We start from the raw sequence: 22,513 nt of genomic DNA on the forward strand, positions 1-22,513 counted from the left end.
GACCATTTTCTTCTTCTAGCTTCTCAGCATTTCTGTGCAAATCACACTCTCCATATGACTTTCTTGTGAATAATTTTAAGGGGCAAATTTTAAGGGATGATGGTTCCAATCCTTCCACCTACAGAAGGTTGGTGAGGCTCTCTCACTTATTTCTCGTAGAAACAAGAGGAATTACCAATGTAAAACAGGAATTAGTAAGGGAAGGATCAAGCTCTCTGGTTCTATTTTGATGACAGTCTGTACAAGGTGTAATAAAATCAATAGTTTCTCTTGCTGAAAGGTTTCTTTCTATCTACAGCAATGACAAGAGGATAGTGGGCAAAGAGCTCTATTAGCTGTTCTTTATGAATCAATCACACTTAAAAGCAATAGTCAGTATGACAGCAACTGCACAATGGCCGAATATTTTTTTCACATAAATATCCTGAATTTCAGAGAAGAGAGATACTTTTAAAGAGATAGGAAATACAGTATCTGTTTCTCTAAAAATCAAGACAATACTAAGCATTTATTACTGAAGACACCGAGATGAAAATGCTCATATCCCTAAGGGGTAAAAACCAACATATAAATTCAGTCCACCTGAACAAGAACATTAGATAATGATCAAGATTGATCTAAAGCAAAATTTTAAACGTCATATGAGGAAGTTCAAAATTCATGAAGCTGCACTCCTAGAAGGAAGCCACCATGGCTTGTCACTTCTGCTTCCAAACAGGGACTTTCTCTCATCCACAGTCTAACAAGCCTCTGATCCTGAGTATCTGGTGAAAGATGAGAGCTGATCCAGCACAGAGCCATTGTCTCACACCAGACGAGAACCAGCTGCGTTACGCCTCCGTATTATATCTAGATGCATCACACAGGGGTAATTGGCAATTACAAAGTCACATTAAATGGTATGTAGTGAGCTATTTAAATACATCAGAAGCACGTATAACAGAAGAAAAAAATAAAAATATATCGGGTAAAAAGCATATTCATGCATAAATAATGAGGGGAAAATATGACAAATCAGCTTGTTCTATTGTATCGCATTAAAATTTCCGTACAGTCTCAGTAGCGTGGAAAAGCAAACGAAAGCCAGAGCAAAGAAAGGAACGGTGCTTGCAGAATTATTCCTTGCTGACACTGGGTGAGCTTATTGCGGCTCAACAGCAACCATGAAAGCACGATCAAGACCAAAAGAAACTCTGGGTAACATGGCCCCACTTCTGTCGGAGGTGCAGGGTTTTTTGAGATGCTATAGTCAAGCTACACTGTCGCTTACTTCGAGAAAAAAACATATATATGTTGGAGTCACAGACAGAACGACTTTGTAAATGCGGACAGCAGACTGTCTTTTCACGCTGTCATGTTTCTTTGTTGATATCTCTGTTTTAAGATCAGTTTGCTCCATGCATCACCAATTGTTTTTTGCTTTCTCACAGCAGGGAAGGCTCAGTTAATCCATATGTCACAACAAAAAATTCAGGCTTCTCTTTGATAGGAACCAAGCATGACAGCAATCTATTGAATCTATTTGGACTATCATTTCTTCCAAGTTAATTTATTGACTGGATGGCTTTCAAAAATAATAGGTCTCTTTCCCAAGATAACGAGCTGAGATGTGACTCATGAAGTCCGTGTGAGCACACAGACAGACTAATTATAAGAAATAAACTAATAATAAACGATCAGTCTCTAGAAATCAGTATCTGTCGTGATATACCAGTCTAAACTTCAGAGAACATGAATGTTTCCACCTGTTCCCCACCGCAGTGATTTTGTTTTATTAGCCTTAGATATGTAAAACAGATTTATTGCTATTAAGCCTTAGACAGATCAGGTTGCTATGAAAGTACTTGATCTTTGGGGGTGGGGGATGACAGTTTTGCTGAACAAACTCCAGTTCTAGCATGTGGTTATATGGGGCAAATGCTATCCCACCAACAGTTAGTTAGGGTCTCAGGACCCACAGATTTATAAATCAGAGCATGGCAAAGCGAAGCATCCATGCAACCTTTAACCCCTTGACCAATTTTTTTCCCCAGTATATTTCACTTTAAGTACATATACCACAGCGCAACTGCATAAACAATGGAACTTTCCTATAGCATTTGTGGAATAATTTTAACAATTTTTAACAGCTAGTTTCTGTCACTCATTTCCCCGTTTCTAGGACAGATGATGGACAGGACACAGCCACATTTTGACTGCAGAAAAAGCATACTGAAGAAATGCGGCATACTTCGGAACCATGAATTATTCTCACACAATGAAACTTCTTCCTCTAACAAACAAAATGCCCACAATCTTACCTTCCAGAAAAAGGGACTGTGCCCAACTTGTGCTGAAGCTGTAAGAAAGACTGTCACTACCTAGTCCAGCCAATTTTTAACTCTGGGGCTCCAGAAGAAATTTTCATACTGCAAAGAGCTTTTCTGGCATGTTTATGACATACGAAAAGATGGGTATTCAAAAAAACCTTCACAACATTCTCCTCCTTTTAGGTGTAAACCCAACAGGACTTTGTATGATTACTGACTACCTACGATCATTCTGGAGTATTCAGCCACAAAAAACACTTGAACGCTAGAAAATTCTGGGCCATTGTGTGTTTATGACTCTTTTAAGGCTAGCACTTTTAAGGCTGACCCTGAATCATCCTGACCTTTACTTAGCTGTTGAAATATCTATGCCTTACGTTACCAAGGAAAGAAATTGCTGCCGTAAAATGTTCTTGACCTTGTTCAGCACATTCCTCATGCCATAATCGACTTGCATTTAGTTGCCAATACAGCACAGTCCATGAGTTGAGAGATGACAAATGAAAGTTGCAGAAGTTTCACTCCAGGAGCATTTATAATTTCTTCTAGGAATTAAGAGCTCCCTTCTAGTAAGTGAACTGCAGACTGCTGTGGATGCTTTGTCTTTTGCTTATATTTCTATGAATTATTATGTGATTTCTACAAGCACACTTCAGCATACTGTACTCACATCAACACTTCCTAATGCTCAGCGAAACTTTTGACAAATACGGTCTGTTCTGGGGAGGTACAAACAGTGAAAATAATACGGAACTACAGAGTCATCATTATTTTCTAAGCCCTGTTTTCTCTTTAGCACAACAGATGTCCATTGAAAAGAAAAATATGTTTCCAATGCTTTTAAAATTACTAGGATTTTTCCTCCACAAACATTTCCCATAAAAGCTGTTCCTGAGAAAAGTGAGTGACCAACAGCCCCACTTGGAACCGCCCTGGTGAGCCCCCGTGTACACAGATTTCCACTTTCATCTCTTTGCAGGGCCCTGAATAAGGCCTCCAGTTTGGGCAGTTCCCAGTAAAGGTGGGACTGGAGAGTAGTAAAATGTCCATTCAGCAGAAATGAACAGATGCATTTTTATTTGTGAAATAAAACCTGGATTTTAAGGGGTGAAATTCCGAGACACAAATAATCCCACGGTGCCACAGCAACTCTGTTACAATGGGTTTTAAACCAACGTGCCGTAAATATTTGTGTACAAGCCAAAAACGCCGTCCAAGTGTACTAAATGGATACCTAGTAGGTCATTTCTAACTAGTGCAGGTCAGACAGTTACCTGTTGGTTTCAATAAGCTTTGCAAAAACACCCCTGTGTCGTGGTGTCCCGTGAAGTAACAAGGCGACATAAACCAAAGCGCTTCGCTGACAATGCAGACTTTGGGCGGTGTGAATCGAGTTTGCACTGAAAATAAACAACTCACCAGCACACTGAGAACGGTAGGTCAGAGAGAAGCAGGACGAAGAGCTGGGGTGGGGGGAAGAAGGGAATTAGAAAATCAGCTGTGTACAAGCACTTTATGACTTGTTTCCACTGAAACTCTACGGATTATATCGAGGTAATAAAGATAGGCTATTATCACCTCACTGGGCACTTCTTTAGCGTGTTCATCCTGCGGGTCTCAAAACATTTTACAAACCTCTGGCAAAGGCTGACTTAAAGGTCTGGAAAAGTTTTCCTGAATGTTATCAGCAATTTATAGACAGAAATAAAAAAAAAAAAAGTCAATAAAAAAATCATAGCAGTCAAGTATTTTTTCCATTATTAACATCTAGGGATACCCACTGAGGCAAAATCAGCTGTGAAAAAACATACAGTGAGAGATTAAATTTCTATAGTATAAATAAACAACACATGGGAAGAAGCAAATGACCATCCTTCACTCACAGTGAAGAAAAAGGCAATATGTGACGTGTCCACAGTCAAGCAGAAGCAGAAATAGGACACTCGGAGCAGAATTATCTTGAGGCCCCTGCCAGTGCCCAAGCCACAAGTATAGTACAATATAATGTTCTTTTTTTTTTAAGATAGTAAAGGCCACGTGACTAATGCATGGAAGGGTATCAGCTGATGGGAAATTTAGATGAACATTAACATGCAGTTGCTGTTTCTTGTTTAGTGACACAGTGAACATCTTTGACACAGACATATCATCGTAGACAGAGCCTAGTCTCAAGCAAAGTGGAAGATTGCCAATACAGTATTTACTACTTTGTGGAGGAGGAAATGCTGTTGCTCCAAGCAGATAACCTCTTCAGGTAAACTGATGTGTAAAATGCCAAAATCTGCCCAATGCAGATAATTAAAAGATCATCATAAACAAAAAAAAAAACTGGTTTATTGACATGTGTACCAAATGGCCACGCTCTGAAGACAGTATGCCTTTGCGACAGTACACTGGTTAATTCATCTCCAAACCCACAAGCCAGCTCAAGCCAGCAGAAAGCACACGTGCTTTTTAAACTAGAGTTTTTACCAAGGCTGTTAGAAACAGATCGGAGCAGTGCAGAATAGAAGCACTAACATATTATAGCATCTTGCAGATCCTTTTCCAAGAGCTGATGAGTGTTCCTTATCCACCTGGAACTGCACAAGCACCATAGGTGTGCGGAGAGAGGAACAGACAACCCACAACAGCAGGTAGCTGTCCTACAGGGCAGACACAGTCCACCTAGCAAGCAGAATCCCTTCTGCTATAGATCTGTAGGGAACCTGTGGCACAAAACAACCAGGAAGCCAGGGACGGATTGATGAGAGCAAACGGCTTTCCACAAAGGTGTCCTGGAATACAAAACATAGACGGGTTGAAAGATCCTCTCACAAAGATCCTTCAGACCAGGAGACTTTTTCAGGACCCAGCACTTCCATGTATCCCCATGAAAGAAATACGCTGCCTTAGGGAACTGTGTAACCAGGACTCTTTTTTTTTTTCAGGAAGTTTGAATATTTGGGATTTAGTTCAATCTCTGTAGTCAGCTTTTGGAGAACTTTTCATTTCATTAAGTCTGAAATCTAAACCAAAGTGGTTTTACTGCCTCAGGACTTAGTTTTGTCAAAGCACACCTTGTTGGGTCCAGCCACTCCCTCTCCGAGTCAGACACAGCCATCGCCAGTCTCGATCGCAATGAAGATACAGGGCAGCCAGAGGACTTTTTTATGATCATCAGTGACCTGGTGCCATCTGGTGGACACACGCTGGAGGCCCACAGCATCGCCCGCTACACCAGCACGGAACACGGTCACACAGCAGCCCAGGGTAGAAGGGACCTCATCATCTGGTCCCACCTTTCCATTTTCTCTCTGAACTGGATTTTGTGACAGAAGGACATCTGTGCTACTCCTGTGTCTTCTGTAGCCCACAGGAACAATTAGGCACAAAACGTCACGGACTGAACAGCCACATAAAACAGTGTTTTCAGAATTACGCTTGCTTGAACCTTAGGATTATATTCCTTACAGCAGTAACCTAAAGCAGAACACATGCTGTTGCTGTCGGGGAGTCACAGAGGGTAAACAGAACAGAAATTTAAAGAAGTCGTAGTTAAAGGTCATCGAACAAGGAGAGAAGAAAGAAGAGGAAGAATAAATCTCAAATTGGCTCCAAGTTTGGATGCCTGAATGGCAGAAAACAGAATTACCAGAAAAAGCCTTGTGTCAGAGAGAAGCCCCAGATGGATTGCAGTATTTTCTTCTGCAGCAACCAGGGATGCTCTGCTTCTGCTGAGAAGTTCACGTATCAGTGCCATCCATGTACTGTGATGGATAAACACAACGTAAAAATGGAACCACGCCTGAAGAGTTTCAAAAGCAACCAACCCATCACGACAGCGCACGTACCTCTATCAAGTAGAACTGTGCTGTGCTAACTGAGAGCCAGAACATCGCAGCATTTCACCATCAGGCTGTACTTGTAAGACGTATTTCTGTCACTACATATTCTCATTACAAGGTGTTAAAATTGGCTAACAAATATACTGCTCCTTTTTAATGTATAACACAACCGTACTTTAGTCAGTGTTTCTTGCTTCATTAAAAAGTAAACCAATTTCTCATCAGCACAAAATAATTGGTGCAGTTGATTTGCATACAGAGGCTTCCATATCCCTGCCCCCTCTTGAAACGTGAAGTCATATTTCATTGAAAACCCCCCAAAAGCATTATGTACTCACTTCAAAGGAGTTTTTATTCAGTATTGGAGAGGTTACTAAGAAGGATTTGTTGGATTTGTTTCTGCAAATACTGCCACAAACACACTTGAGTCATGTACTTTTGTGGTGCTTATTGTCATGAAAAGATGAAGTTACAGGTCACGCACCCCTCAATCCAAATGGAGATTCCTAAAAAAGCTTGGATATGCTCCTTGCTGATGAATATGCAATCAGAAACATATAATATGGTATAACGTAGGTGGTCTTTGTCCAGAAGGCAGCTGCATTCTAGAAGGAATATAGAAAATACGACACACCAGGGAACTCAGAGTAAGGATTCTTTTAGTGTGTTTTCTTCCTTTTAAAAAGCTTACTAATGAGCTGGGTATCATCAGTTAGCCTGTTTGCATCTTCTTTTTCTCTCCCCCATCATCCTCTTCCTTTCAGTTGTATCAGCATTATTGGCCATTACTAGACGGGCTCTAGTGATGGAGATACACTACTTAAAAGCTCTTCACTGCACATTCATCATGTCCAAAATGAAGCGCTCATACCCTGTATTTCGTAATCCCTTTTCCAAATTCGGTTCAACAACAGCGTCCTGATCTCAGGGGTCAATATGGCCTCAAAGTAACGCCCGCATAAACTTCAAGGCAGAGGTATTTACAAGGTATTGGGCAGAGAAGCAGAATAACCAAAGCACAACATCAAAAAAACACCCCCTTTTTCCAGACTCAAACTTTAGGTGCAAAGGAAAATAAATTAAATCGGCAGAAGCACATTCCTAATTGGTCGTTTCAGTAAAAGCAGCTCGTTATTTGAAGTGAGAAACTCTCCCTCAGCCTACAAAAAACTGGAGATTTACAGTATGATCCCCATCTGGCTTGGGGTGACATCAAGGCTTTTCAACGTGGTATCCGAAAGAGTCAGAAGCCCATTGGTTACGATATTAATATAGTGTGCAGAAGCCACGGTCGAAATCTTCCTTCCCCACATTTGAAGAAGACCGTAACCTCCATCTGCCATCTCTCAGGTAAGTTTTATCTGTACACGACCTTGTTGTGGACTCTGACAAGACTTATCCCTCCATCTCAGAAACAGAGCTCTGACAAACAGGGTTTTTTCACGTAGGAGATCTTTATGTTAGAAGCAGCTCAGATAAAAAAGGCCTGACTATTTGTGCCTGAGCGTAGAGGCTCATTTACTTCACTGTTTTTAAAGGCAGGATCCCAGTCAATGTTTCTTGTAGTCAAGGAGAATATGAGTTCAAAGGAATTTAAATTGTGTCCCAACAAAGCAGTATGGCACGGAAACAGGACAGAAAGCTTGGATGCACGTTCTGGATCTGTTTTAGAAATAGAGGGTTTGGGGCCCATGCAGTACTAAAAAGGTTTCCAGTGATTTCAAGACCTACAGCCAGATCTCTTAGGCAAAGTTTCCTATTATATAGGACTGCTATACATATCCTCAATTGCACAATTTCCTTAGGAAGTGAAAAAACCCTCACAACTATTACAATTAGTCTGTGGCTTTGCAGTCTGGCATAATACCTGGGTAAGCACCAAGCAGTTGGAACACACTATGTAGCGTTTTACATCTTTGCATATAGAAGTTGTGACTAGCGGTAACAGCTTTGGCACCTTCAATAGTGGTTATTGTCGCCAGAAGAAATCCTGTGCTAGCTAAAAATATTGGGCTTATGCCACTCACGGGTTTATCATCAGACCAGACTCTACGTATGCATTTCCGAAGGCAAATGACATCTACGTGCTCGCTTCTTTACCGCTTCTCATTTAACTGAGTTCCATTTCTTGCATGTCTTCCATTTCCTTCACGTGCTAGCCAGAAGCACCAATCTCTGAGCTGCCTACACCAAGGAAGACGTTTACTTAACTGCTTTAAGCAATTACTGGGAGAAAGAGAGTGCTGGCGCTTTGGGAAGAGAAGGGGTGTTAGGGTGAGGCTAACGCAATAGAAGAGACAAGCTCCTTCGACCTCGTGGCAGGAGAAGGAGAAGGAGAGGTTAGCTGTGGGAGAGAGAGATCTTAATAGATGGTGCAGGGTGAGAAAACGGCAATAGCCATAAAAGCAACTTGTCTGTTAGAACCAGGAAATGTGGATGTTCTGGGTCAGCTTTTGAAGCAACTTCTAGGTTTCCTCTAAGGATGTGAACTGAGAAGCCAGAGACGGAGGGGTGTTGAGGGCAGCCGACTTTCTGCACCAAGGTGTCTGGGTGCCCAGTTGTGCTTTTGTCCCCCGACAGCACCCAGCACAACAACCCAGCAGACGCTGTAGCTTCCATACACACACATGCAGCTCACCCAGAGCACTCCACTCTCCCACAGAGTTTACAGGCCAATATTTGCCAAGCAGGAATTTTGTGGGAGTACTAGTTTGCCTGAGAAGGTAGTTAATATGCCAAAGATCAAGCTTAAATCAAATCCTGCTCTTCTGGAACAACTGCTTTCCCCAAAAGTGGCATCACGGAGTGTCATCCAGCTGCTGCGAACCTTGAAGTTTTCAGCTGCGTGTTGCATCACACACAAATGAGCGAACATGACATATTTGCACGGGTTTTGAAGTGAGCTGTGAAAAGTACATTGCTAGCAGCGTGAAGCTAGTAAAGTCAGGGTTTTACCTGTTCCCTTCAAATAAGGAAAGGAACCTGTTTTGAAGCAAAATATCCTAGATACCACAATTCCCACTCAAAAAATGGAAACTTATTTTCCATTTTAAATACTTCACTTTGCTTCAGACCAGTGCCTTTGATATTTATAAAGAAATATTGGCATATTTGGGCATGTGATGTGTCCGAAGAGGATGGATAACCCTGGCTGATCCTGAGGCTTCATGTCTTCAGAAAATCATAGAAAACCTACTTCTTGAACTAGTTTCAAAATTTGCACTGAAACACACGAACAGAGCCTTAAAAGAGAGAGTATGCTGACCTGAGCAAAAAAAAAAGATAGATTCAGAAAGTTCAGTGAGCCCACTCTAATATGTCTCCAAATATCATTGTGATAAACGCAGTAAAAAATTCAGGTTTTCATGATGAACAAACCAAAGTGAGGTATGAAATTTATAGTACGATCTAGTCTATGATTACTATAGTCTGTGAACCAAACTCCGTTTATGTGTCCCAAACCAGAGACAACCCTTTCCTCAAAATACCCTGCAAAAGTGAAAAAGTGAGAGTCTCACTTCAAAAGCTCTTCAACACTGTAACAGCAGATCAAGTGTATTTTAATTAGAAAAAGATTCAGACTGCAGAACACAGGTCTGGCTCTGGACCTAAACTGCTCCAACATGCAGTCTGGCCGTCATATTTCAGCTGGAGCCTCTTGCTTTTACTATGGACATAAAGATGAAAAAATTCTCCACTGTAACATTGGTGTGAGTCCAAACTGACGATAAAACTACTAGAGTTTCTTGGGATTTACTCTAATAGGAGGTTTTATCACTGCATATCAGCATTAGTCATGCATTAGGTTATAAGTCAAGTCAAAACAAAGCAACCACATATTAAATTGTGAAGTCAAAAGAAAGTAAAAGTGAAATCTTGAGATTACTATATTCAATAATCTGATGGTGACTTTAATAAAACCAGTATGTCACCCAGAAAACTGTCTGTAGGAATTCAAGTCTTTGTTTTATATACATAATACACATTACATAGCATGCTCCTCTTCCGAGAAGTGAAGACCTTAGGTAAATATATATGCATACTTGATTTGATTAGGAATTGCGCTTTTAATCAACCATTCTTAAGGGTAGGAAGTCAGGAGTTATTTACCTAGCTGTAACCTTCAGATTTGGACATTTCTGCTACCCGAAACTGGAGAAAAAGATCAGCTTCCTAGCAGCATGTTTTTTCTACATGCATTATACGAACTCAAAAGCCATGTTGCTTTGTTGCAGCAGCCTTCTCCATTCTTTGAGGCACTTTACAGATAAAACAAGTTAATTTTAATCAACCAGGAAGTTTACCTGAGTCAGTGTAGCAAGCACACCATAATAAAATACTATTTTGACAAAATTTGGCAAATTCACTCTCCCCATTGCTGGTACTTGAATGCTAAAATATCCAATAATGTATCTTGATTTCCAATTGTTTTGGTTATTTTACCCCTTGGAATAACACAGCTCTACTCCAGATGTACTTTAATCTTCCTCACTCCTTCTGCCAAATTTCTATTTTCTGTTTTCCATTTGCTTAGTGCTCTCATCATGAGCAATACGTCTGTGTCACTTCCTCCCTGTATATTCAGGCTTTTTCTTGAATCATACAATATGTAAGAAGAAAAGCCAAAAGGAGAATGCAAGATCTTTATGGTTGCTATTTTTAAATACAGGAACTTCTGTGGGGCTGTTTGAACAGGAGATTCCTTTTGAAGAGTAGATAATAAACAACACGCGCGGACAACTGCTCTTACAAAACCTCGTGTCCCAGCCCTCCAGCAGGTCAGCGCGAGCAAGACACCAAAAAGCACAAAATATCGAAACAACAGGAACGTTCCCCAGTGTACGCGACGCTGTGGGGATTTGAGATATTTGCTGAAACACATGGACTATCAGCAACGATCAGGACCACCGGGTTGCTGGTATCTCTTCTCTCTCCCCCTCTCCTCCTCAAGGATTGGCCTGACTCAGGGTAAAGACAACCTTGATTCCTACAGCTGCAGGGCTGACTGCCCCATGAATCAAAACCTCCTCTCCTCAGATCAAGGGCTGAATAGGTTGGGAGGAAGGGAGAGCCCTTTTGAGCCTGGAGACGAGAGCACCAAGGAGCCCCAGGGCCAGCATAGAGACGGGGAGCTCAGTCCATTCCCAGTTGTTCTTCCCAGGACTGTGTGAATCGCCACCCTCTTAAATCACAGGGCACCTTCCTGAGGGACCTGATAGCAGTTCCTCAGTCTGCTGGCGGTCACCTGTTGTAGTTCTGAACCCCCACCTGGGGATAAGGTTCTCTTACATTTAAAATAGAACGAGTGGAAAATAGCAAGAATATGTTCACGGCATACTAGGCTATTGTACTACGAAACAGCAAGAGAAATCTAGGTAAGTCTTTGGGTTTCTGCCAGGATATAAAGGTATTCCAGCTAAGAACTTCTGTCGCGTTAAATGGTGCCATGGCACCAGGCAGAGTGCTGGGGTACGATGACGACTGTACTCTAGCAATGTGATTCCACTTCCGAGGGTGTAATCAGCAGCAAAACACTGATGCTGCTTAATCCTGTTCACATTCCTGTTTTACTGCCAGTTTTCCGTTACTTTTGCCTAAACAAATAGTTTCAACAGAAGCTTATCTTTGAAAATCTTGTGTTTTATAGTTTACTCTGAAAAGTAATGGTAGCTTTTCCTGTCCTTCCAGTATTTATAAAGTATTTTTCCATGTTATAAAGATGCTAGTTGATACCACATTTCAGCCTTTCCCTCACAGCTCACTCTCCTCTACCCAGCCACCTATTTGCATGAAACTTTCAGGAATGTAATATCCGAGATTGCTGCCCTCCGATAAGTCTGCTTGGATCAGACAACGCATTGCAAGGTTTTAAAGAGAACACCACACAAACACCACAGCCTTGGCTGACGGCAGCATGCTTTCCCAAGGAAACTAAATTTAAAAAAAAAAAAAAAAAAATCAAACAAAAAAGCCACGCACTGAGCTGGACTTCATGCCTCTCACAGGCTATTCATCAACATAGCCGGAACACAACAATGTCTGGTAACACAGATGAGTAAGTTTTTCTCTCAAGGCTCATTATTTATCATGCAGTAATTCCATACAAAGGCTCTTAACAGCAGCCATAGCACTTCTTTATTCACAGTGTAAATGTGCTGTGTAAATGCTTGTAAAACTTTATGAGCTCCATTGCCTCAAAGCACTTACAATTCAGGTATGATTAATAAATCATGCACGTGCACACTGTCTCATGTCTCTCCCTAACCTTTCAGGGCAATACTCCAGTTAGTGTGTGTCGCATCACAGGCAAAATGCTCCTCTACACTGACTGAGCAGTGTTGTTAGGGGTTTTTTTTTTTGTGAGCTAACTCTAAAAGACACGAGTCCCCTTGTAACAGAGCTGTACCAGAGACTTAATTAACTTTTCTTTGTCACCCACACATGGTCCACCAGCTGTTGCCTTCATCTCACACGCTCCCTGCCTTGCTTATTGATGCTGCTGAGCACCCACACTCCCATCAATGATTTCTTTATTTCCCAGCCTGACCTCTATGGGATTTCTTTAGGGTGGAAAGCAGCAGCCCGGTTCGACTCAATCTTCCGGAGAGCTCCCACTAGGTGGCACCGACTATCTGACATTCTTTTCTCCACCCTGCGTATGAATTTCCCTTGCTTTGCTCCAGGTCTCCTCTCTCTTTTTGCAGCATTTCTAAGCACTGAGCTCATCGGGTTTAGTAACTGCAAAAACAAACAGCTCCTGGGATCTTTTTTTCCTCTCCTTACAGTGCTGCACAGATCCAAGCCAAAAGCCAAGCTATGCTGCTTCACAGACAAAAAGATCAATTTCCATTGTCATTTCTGCAACTAGTTAACAACCTTACTGGTATAAGCATTAATTACTTCTTTCAGGACCATCTTCATACAACAAGTTCTTAGTGGCTCTTTACTTTGTCATCCTCACTTGCATGCGCACACATAATAAACTTAACCTCTGAATAAAGAATATCCATTATCCCAGACAGACTGACGAGCTGGACAAACTGAGGGAAAGCTGGGAGTAAAACCGATGTGGCAGTGTCCGAGAGCTGCAAGCTGGCATTTATCTTGTGGTAAAAGGGAGGAAGGGGAGAGAGTCCTACACAAAACCCTTCAAAGGGAACTCAAACAGAAACTGAATCAGGCAAAACATGGCTTAATGAGTTTTCGTTAGCAAACAGAAAAATAATAATTCTCTCAACAGGAAGCAGCCAAGAGTAATTCCTCACTGACAGGACTGACGTCATTTTGGATATCTCAGACATAAAATATTCACAGTGCACAAAGACGAAGGATCTAAAACACAGTGAAGAGCTGTATTCCTACCAGTGAAAGGGAGAAAAGGTTTGCAAACCTGGGGAGCGGGATCATTACATCTGTTAAGGTGTCCAGTCACGTACACTGAGCCATCTCAACAACAGGACCACGTTAATCCTACGGCAGCTCACACGGTAAAGGAGAATCCACTCAAATTCTTCAAGGTGTTGGAGCTACCGGTAAGACAAATACTTGCACAAAAAGTAAACGGTAACCAAAAAGCGACCAAAAACCCCCACATATAATAAAGTCCTTAAGATTAGGTGAAAAAAAATGGGGTGAAATGCAGAATTTTCTGAAAAGCAACAAATGAATGGGGTTTTCACTTAAATTAAGGACTTATTTTCTTTAGCTAGAGCTCAGTGAGTTCCTAGATAGCCTTTACAAACTGAGACCTAGACACTGCAAACAAGTACAGATGTGTTTAAGTGTAACTGCTCCTACCGAGTTCAACAGTGACACTTGAAACACAACATGTTACAAATCTTTCAGAAGAAAGCTTAAGATTTTTCTGACAGGTCTTTCTCAAATTCAGCTATTTTCTCCACTCCTCTATACTCTTTTATGCACCCAAGCAAATCTGTAAAATTCCTTTGCACTGGAACTAATTTTATTTCGTAATGTAACAGTAAAGCACTTCCAAGACTAACAATTAGATCAGATAGTCATGCTTTGTGAGAGAAGCCTGCACACATTTTCCTGGTGTGTAAAAGCAGCACAAAAGCTAGAAGTAAACAACTAAAGTTAAAATAAAACTACAATCCAGGGATAACCCTGTCACTGACTGGAAAAACTGTTTCTATTTCTGAGTCTGGCAGGTCATGATAACATCACTAACAGAGAGGGCAGATGAAAATGAATGTGAATATGGCTGTGAAAGTCCTGAGTTCGATTTAATCTCATTTAAAGTTCTTTATCTACATTTCTTCGGATTTTATACATAAATTCCTGAGCGCTTGTTTTCTCTCCTCAAATTAGCTCTACAAAGTAAACAGTTCTTTCCAAACTCTGCTTAAAAGTCTCCATTTCAGATCCCTAAAAAATCACAAAGATATCACAGATACAAACATCAATGAAATTTAAATTAGTTCGTCAGTCACTGCCTTATCTTACAGTGCAACGATAACGGAAACAATGATGAAGATGAGATTTCTCTTTCCTGCAAGGCCAGACAGTTTTACAGCTGTAGGATATCAGACCCTGGCTTTTATTCAGGTGCTGGAAAACCAAGGCTGTGAAAAAACAGACAAGTCCGACAAGACTGGAAAAAGCAGGGGATGGAACAGTTCAAACTTCACCGACCTATTTACTCCTCCATCTGCCACAGCCTCCACTCCGGACAGCCCAATGGGAAATGCACGGGGGAAAGGTAATCACTGGGGATTATTCTATGCATCAGAAAAAAACCAATGTCTGCAGTCAGCATTCCCAAGTTCAGCATTTTCCTCTAGCTCATGAAATATGGAACGCAACTGTTATCTTCTGCAACAGTAAAACGGGGAAGCCCACTTCCCTCACAGAATTTTTCAGCTAGGACACGGGATTCCCCAGTGTTACCACGTGGAAAAACCACCGGGCTCCTGGGTCCAAACCGTTCTCATATTTGCACGGTGCTCCCCCAGGAATTAGATTTTTTTTCTCCCGTTCCCACCTCACTGAAGGCCCAGCCCCATGTCTGCTACGTGCAGTTGCTCACCCTGCAAAGCACATCCACCTGCACGGGGCAGACCCGGCTGTTCGTGTTTCACCGAGCGGTTCCAACTGAGCTGTAGCATCAACAAAACACAGAGGAGCGAAATACACTCAGATCCCTGTCTCGCAGCACATCTCTGCAGACAGGATGCTGTTAGGGAAGTGCCTAAAGGCTCAAATATCCAGCCCCTTAATCGTAAGAATATTCATATTATCAACAGCGCTCAAATATTCTTATTTTTCTTTTTTTTTTGTGGAACGCCAGCCCTCAGGAACACAGGGCTTTCCGATCACAAGTTTCTTATAAGGTGGATCACCGGATCGTTGTTTAAAGTCAACTCATGATTTAACACAATATTTAAATGATTTGGTATCCTACCATTTAAGTGTTTGCTATCAGTTTTTATGGTAGCTGTCATGTTAAGAACAATGGAGCACGTAATGGTACGAGGAGTTTTTTTCTGAGGATTGCAGCAAAAGGCTGATCAAATTCCAGCGTTTCTTAGAAGTTGTTCTGTCTTGACAGGCAACTAATAGCTCCAACACAGGGTACACTGGGATAGTGCCCCTGGAAGTTCACCTGCGGTGCCTGCATGGCAATGACGTAACATGTGGCAACTCCAAGCGCGTCCTGTATGTGTCACAGGTCGAGTGAATCTGTAGATCTGTGGCATCCATAGCTCCATTAATTCCTAGTCCTACTAAAACAGCTGTACATTTTAATGCTTCTGCTGACCTGCATTAATGATTTACAAAGGATAAGGCTTGGAGCCAGTAAAATGACAAGAATATTTACGTCAGGAAGCACCAGAAACAAAACATTCAAAGTCAGAGCGTAGCCTCCTTACTCGTCTCCCCTAGGAACCACCTTTTCTCACCTCAGCTGTTTAAATTATTCCGTGTACCTACGCAGAATTTTCTTACCGGTGTTTAACCCCCAGTCCTATCACGAATGCTGAGTGATTCAGAAAAACGTGTCTCTACCTGCATCCATGAGGCAGAGGTCACTCGTCATCTACTGTTCTACAGCCAGAACCAAGGCACCAGAAAACAAAGGTCAAAGCTGTGTTAACTTTGAGGGTCCAGTTTGGGATACCTCATGTTCAATTTTTTTTTTCAGAATACTAAGTAGCATAGCACTTTCAGGATTAAAACACAGCTCTCCTTGTCCTCACCTCAAATTAGGCCATCAGCAAACAGAGTTCAACTCGTTACCTAAGCTGGACACTCAGACACAGGCAGCTGACAAGTCAGCTGTAAAAAGCCTGGCTTCCCCTAATGTCACAAACTGTGACCTCAGGCAAGGATAAATTCCCTTTTCCCAGGAGCATTCACCTCTTCAAGTCCAACCTTCTTATTCCGTCAGTTCCTGACCACTAATAAGTGACACTGAGCGTTAAAACAATCTTTGTACGCATTAGTAAGCTTCAGTCAGTGGACAAAAAGGTCATTCTTGCCTAAACATCTGCAGTTGGAATGTACTTTGTAGCTGGAGAGGTAATAACACATGCCTTGCCAGGACATTCCTTAACTTCTGGCAACCAAATGAATGAGCTGTGACTTGTATGGGACAACCTTCACTGTACATTTCCATCACTTCGGATCCCTGATCCATCGATTGGTAGGATTAAAAAACCAATAAAATAAATAGAAGACCTGCTGCCTGATCTGTTTAACCGCTGTGTTCATTGGATCATTCTGGAAAAACTCAAAGCAGTTCAATGATCATTTTTATTAGAAACTGGTATCCCTAGCTACAAAATAATCACGGAGTCAAGCTTAGGAAAACTGACAGTGAAAAAGTGAAAGAAAATACAAGAGAATTACGTTAAGAGGAGGGAAACAAACGAAGCAAACAAATAACCACATAGTTCTGTGATGTCCAAACTTACTGAGGACTGGCTTCCCACATCTTGTGGTTAATGGTGAGAACCCATGTCCCAGAGAAATGGGATATTTCTAATATCTCTCTCCTGAACAGATTCTCTCTTATCCAGCTGAGTCTGAGCACATGTAGCCTTTCCTTCTGTTAGGGAACTTACGGGGTTATACTTTACCAATTGCTCCTCTAATTTCTCAAAACCTATAGGAGCTCCGTTATGCTCAACTCTTCTACAACCCGGTTAAATTTGTCTGGAATTGGCCAACGCGTTGGCCAACTGCTTGTACTTACAAGGCACAAACTGACAGGCTGTTTGATTGCACAAGCCTCATTTGCTTAGAAAATTAAGCTAAAGACGATAAATACATGTGTATAAATGCCTGCTCATGAATTCCCTGTTGCAGCCTCCAACCATCCTTCCCAGGGTACAACATGGCCCAGAAAGCACTTATCCCCCATCTTTTCTGATGATACCAGTAACTTCTTCAGTGATTAGTCAAAGTAACATTCCTCTCCTAGCAACTAATTTAGTGCTTTTTAGTGTATTGCAGTCTCTTTTCGTTCCAAACCTTTCTATTTTGGCACTTCCAATTCAAATTCACCTAATAGCTTCACATAATGGTCCCCTGCTCCCAATAAATTCCTCACTTTAACTCTAATTGGTTTGCTCATGAAGAATCACAATTTACATGAGTTGAAGAGGAGATATATCACCAGCTATTACTGAATATAAGTAATATTTGATTAAGCAAAAGGCAGTAGTCATCTGCTTTTTTCACAGCATTTGTTAATGATATTGCCCATTTCTACAAGCAGATAAATTATATTTAAATATAATCAATTAAATGTATTTGGAATAATTACTAAATAACTATATCAGTTCAGTGTCCTCTTAACTCTATGATGTCTATTCATCATAATGATAACCCAAAGTGACTACCCCATTCAGACGAAGTTGCTGATTAGCCAGTTGTTCTCCAGTGCGAAGTGATAACCACTAAAGGCACAGACTGGTTTTATGAAAGGTCCTGTAAGCAACAAGTGGAAACACCAGAAGTTAAATAACTGAATAGCTGCAACGCTGAAGTATAAATCATCTTCACTGATTTCAACGTCTCAGTCTAGAAACAAAGAATTGTCTCATTCTACTTAGCTCAGCCTGAGTAATGTGAAAATGCAGAGGGCGTCTCTGAAGCAGTCTGGGAGAGGAAGGGAAGCTGGAGTTTTGTGTGACACTAGGAAACCCACTGGGACTACTTTGCAAAAGAAATGGGTGCTATAAACCTGCATGAAGATTAGTCAATTTGAAACACTCACGATTTTGATCAAAAGTTTTAAAATATAACTTCAAGAACTTCAGGAAGCTTCTTAAAAGCAAGGGAAAAAGAGTATGCTTTTTTAAAAAGTATCACTATTTCAAAGCAATTACAATTTCTTCCTGGGTGTCCAACTCATAATTTTGAACACTTCAGTCCTCAAATGGAGAGCAAGGCATGCCGTTCAATTAAAAGACAACACGTATAAATCTGAAATACATTTAGACAGAAGTCATACCAGCTTGTGGTACTGACTGCTGTTAATTAACTAGTACACGTGGAATATTTGAATAACGAATTTTTAAGCCTCTTTGATGTAGTTTTTCTTTTAAGGCCAGAATAATGCCTGTGAAAGCCACAGATCAACGAGCCAGATATATTTAGAAAAAATAACTTTGGAGTATGTATTTGATTTTTTTGCTTATTATTACTTCTAGATCAGCTTGAGTCTTGGCGGTTGCTCTCCTTCCCGTAATAAGAACTCTAGTTATGCTAATTCTGAAATCCTAAATGCCGTAAGACCTGCCTCACCTTTTTACGCTCGACAGTGGCATTGGGGAGCACCACACGAGCACAGACAGACTCTGCACCCGAATTAAGATTCACCAGGGGCCTGAGCTCGGCCCTTGGAGAAGGAAAAGGCAAAGAGCAGCAAAGGTCGCGATGTGCAGCACCGCTCGGGCGCGGCCGGCACCCCGAAACAAGGCACGGCCAACGACCTACGGGAAAAATAAATCAACCTGACGAAGAGTGTAAAGCAATCAGGCGCTTGGCTACAAAAAGAGGCTCTTTGGGGCTTTGCCGTCTCAGTACGAGGCCCCCTCAGCCCCAGGAGCCGGGCGTCCCGCAGTCCCCCGCGGGCCCTAGTGTGGCTGCGGGGCCGGGTACCCTCCAACCGCCCCAGGCCTCGTCACCCCCTGCCCCAGCGGCGGTCCCACGCCCGCCACACCGGCTGCCACACCGGCCTCGGCCCGCACGGTGTCACACGCCCCTACTCGGAGCCCTCTGCCCCCTCACACGAGGGGTCCCGGCTCCCCCGGCCCTTGCGGGAAGCTCCTCCGCAGCCCCGGCCCCGCGCAGCCCCCTGCCCCGGGTCGGGCCGGTCTGGGCCGGGCGTGAGGAGAGGGGCGGGCGGAGGGAAGCGAAGCGCCCGGCGGGTCGGACGGACGCGGCGGGCACCCAATGCGCTCAGGCGCTGCCGCCCCGAAGGGTGGGGAGAGACCCGCGGTTGGGCCCAATGAGGCCGCGCCCGGAGCGGGACTTCCTTCGGGCATCCCGCGGCGGGGAGCCGCGGCGGAGCGGAGGTGACACGTAAGTGCGGAGCCGGGGAAGTTGCCTTTGTTCCCCCTCAGGTTGGCGGCTGCAGCGGCGGCGGAGCCACCGGCCGGGCGGGCGGGTCCCCGCGGCGGTGGGAGGGGGGGCCCGGGCTGAAGGCGCAGCCTGAGGAGAGCAGGGAGCCGCCCCCGCCCCGCAGCTCCTCTCCCGCAGGCCGCGGTAGCCAGCGCCGCTGCCCGCCCCTGCCGCGGGGACCGGGACAGTCAGCCGGGGGCCGCTCCCTTTCTCCCTCCCGCCGCCGGGGGGCCGGGCGACAGCGGGCAGCTTCGCGGCCGCAGCATGCGGCTGGGGCGCCCGCCCCGCTCCGCGCAGAGTCCCGCCGGCTCCGCCCCAACGCGCGGGGCCCGCACGCAGCGGGAAGCCGCCCGGGGTGTCAGGGCCGCGGCGGTGCCCAGGGGCTGAGGCGCTCGGCCGGCTCCTCCATCCCTTCCTCCGTCCCTCCCTCCCTCCTCCTCCTCCTCCTCCTTTTCCTCCTCCCGGCGCGGGCCCGGGGCCTCCGATGTCGCCGCTTCGTCGTCCGCCGCCTCCAGCTGCCCGCTGCTAAGCCGTGAAGGGCGGGGGCCCCTTGGGACCCCGCCGGGGACATGGGCAACGGGATGTGCTCCCGAAAACAGAAGCGGATTTTCCAGACCCTCCTGCTCTTGACTGTGGTGTTCGGGTTCCTCTACGGGGCGATGCTCTACTACGAGCTGCAGGGCCAGCTGAGGAAGGCTGAGGCCACGGCGCTCAAGTACCAGCAGCATCAAGAGTCGCTCTCAGCTCAGTTACAAGGTACTTACCTCGGCAGGAGCCTCTGCCGCCCTTTCCTAAGGCTTGCAGAATACCCTCCTCCTCCTCCTCCTCCTCCTCTGGGGAAGTCAGGGCTCCACCTGTCCAACCTCTGACAAAGTTTTGCTCCTTATGCACTTCTTCCCCTTCTCTCCCTCCAGCCTGTGGGGTTTTGATAGTTGAGCGTGCGTAGGATCCTGGCCCCGCTGAAGTCGGTGTGAGTTTTTTGCCTTGGACTCCTAGAGAGCTCTCATTCCATGCATTTTATAGAGTGACTGTTATTCCCAAAGGGACTGCGCATCACTTGGCAGTTCCTGGTATAAATGGAAACGGCAGGCATGCTGCCTGCTGCTCATCTAGCAGTACAGACCACGTCCAGTTCTGGGATGTTTGCGTGCTCCTGTGTTGTCTTAGCAGTATTAGTTTTATGCTGCTGAGAGAGCACTCAGCTGCAGTAATGCAAGGTTGCAGTTCCTGGGCAGCACAAACCTTAAATAGCTCCAGGAGGGAGGAGAGGAGTATTCTAATAAAGCATTTTTTTAAAGGGTAACTTGACAGTAAAGTTCAAGTAAGGTATTTGGATAAGGCTATTCTATTACTTTTGGAATGACTTTGAATTTCTTGGCTTAAAGCTGCCACATAAATACAGATCCTTGTGTATCTTGGCTTAAGGATGCACCGAACGTGGGCGTCTTGTATGTGAAGATGAAAAGATGCCGATGTCTAACATCTGCACGTCCAGAAATCAGATGCAAAGCGGCAGATAGATACGTGTGAAGCATCAGTGCTCTGGGAAGTGCAGGACCCTCAGCACTTCCCTAGTTGTCGAGTGCAGGGTTATCGGGTCAGCATATGCAAAGTCCAGAGGCAACTTTCAAAAGTCTTTAGAGTTTTGTTTCTTAAAACTGTATAAAACAAGAATAGGAGTGGTCTGCTCTAGCAGCTGTAACAGTACTTAACTTCAGGGTGATCGTCAACCATACTTTTTACTGCAGAAGCACGCATAAAAGCATGCCTAGAAGCATACAGTTTTTATGCAGAGAGCGTGGAATTGGGCTTATGCTGTTAGGTTCTTACAGTGATTTGTTGGCTGAATATGTTTGGCTACGATCTGAGACCATCGTTACTTAGTATTTCAATTTCAGGCCATTTCCAGGTAATGCCATGGAAAAAATTTGACAGAAACCTTCATTTTAGTTATGAAAAAGGTGTAAATGTTTGGCTGGGAGATGGGTATGTGGCAGATGGCTAAAGGGCTACTTTTGCTAGGCTGTATATTTGCCAACAGTATTTGAAGAGGACACAGGAACATCTTGTTCTCAGGCTCAAGTTCAACAAATTAGCTTTTTGTGTTGCTCTGGCTATACCAAAGAGGAGCATGCAACAAACTTTGTCCTAACACAGAGGAGAGATTCTCTTGATCAGATAGATTGGATCTGGACTGTTAGTTTAAACTTCTCATGTCTGAGACATTATTTTGAGTAGCCATCGTCTGTCCAAGCGAGTTCATGGAAGCAGCAGGGAACTAATCGTCGAAAAAACGTGGTGCCAGTGCTGCATTTTATATAAGCATTCTCTTGCTTGTTTTGGTGTATCAATGAGAAATATAACATGTGGAGCAGAATCTGAAAACATTCATACATTTGATTATCAATGCAATAAATTCATACGTTTCTGGGACCCATGCCAATGTATCAAGCCTGTTATGCAGGAGATCTTATCTATGCCTAGTATGGTAGCAGTGAACCTTGTTTAAAAAAGATAATTACTAGCAATTAAGTCACAGAATACGAGGAAAAATATAACAATAAAATTGGTTCTTTAAATTTTCCTGCATTATGGCAATAGCTGTTACACCTAAAAAAGGGTAAGGCTGAGAGCCCAGAGACATACTAAACGCAGCAGCAAGCGTTAGATGCCTGATCTCCCACTGAAGCAAGTGGAAGCTATATGCCAAAGGACTTTGGAGGATTTGGGCCAAATGAGCTAGAAATAAACTTTTCTTCCCTGTCTTTCCCTGTACATTTAATG

At 43.5% G+C, this 22,513-nt stretch overlaps 1 protein-coding gene across 2 annotated transcripts in view; it reads left to right on the forward strand.

The window, feature by feature from the left end:
- The first annotated feature begins 20,298 nt into the window (after positions 1 to 20,298).
- Positions 20,299 to 22,513, forward strand: part of GOLIM4 (golgi integral membrane protein 4) — a 32,252-nt gene continuing 30,037 nt past the window's right edge. For both annotated transcript variants that reach the window (XM_009949462.2, XM_086468263.1), the window contains exon 1: positions 20,299 to 20,485. In XM_009949462.2, coding sequence (XP_009947764.2) covers positions 20,299 to 20,485 — 187 coding nt within the window. The remainder of the gene's footprint in view (positions 20,486 to 22,513) is intronic.

This window comes from Leptosomus discolor, chromosome 7 (assembly GCF_034619465.1).
Source record: "Leptosomus discolor isolate bLepDis1 chromosome 7, bLepDis1.hap2, whole genome shotgun sequence".
NCBI lineage: Eukaryota > Metazoa > Chordata > Aves > Leptosomiformes > Leptosomidae > Leptosomus > Leptosomus discolor.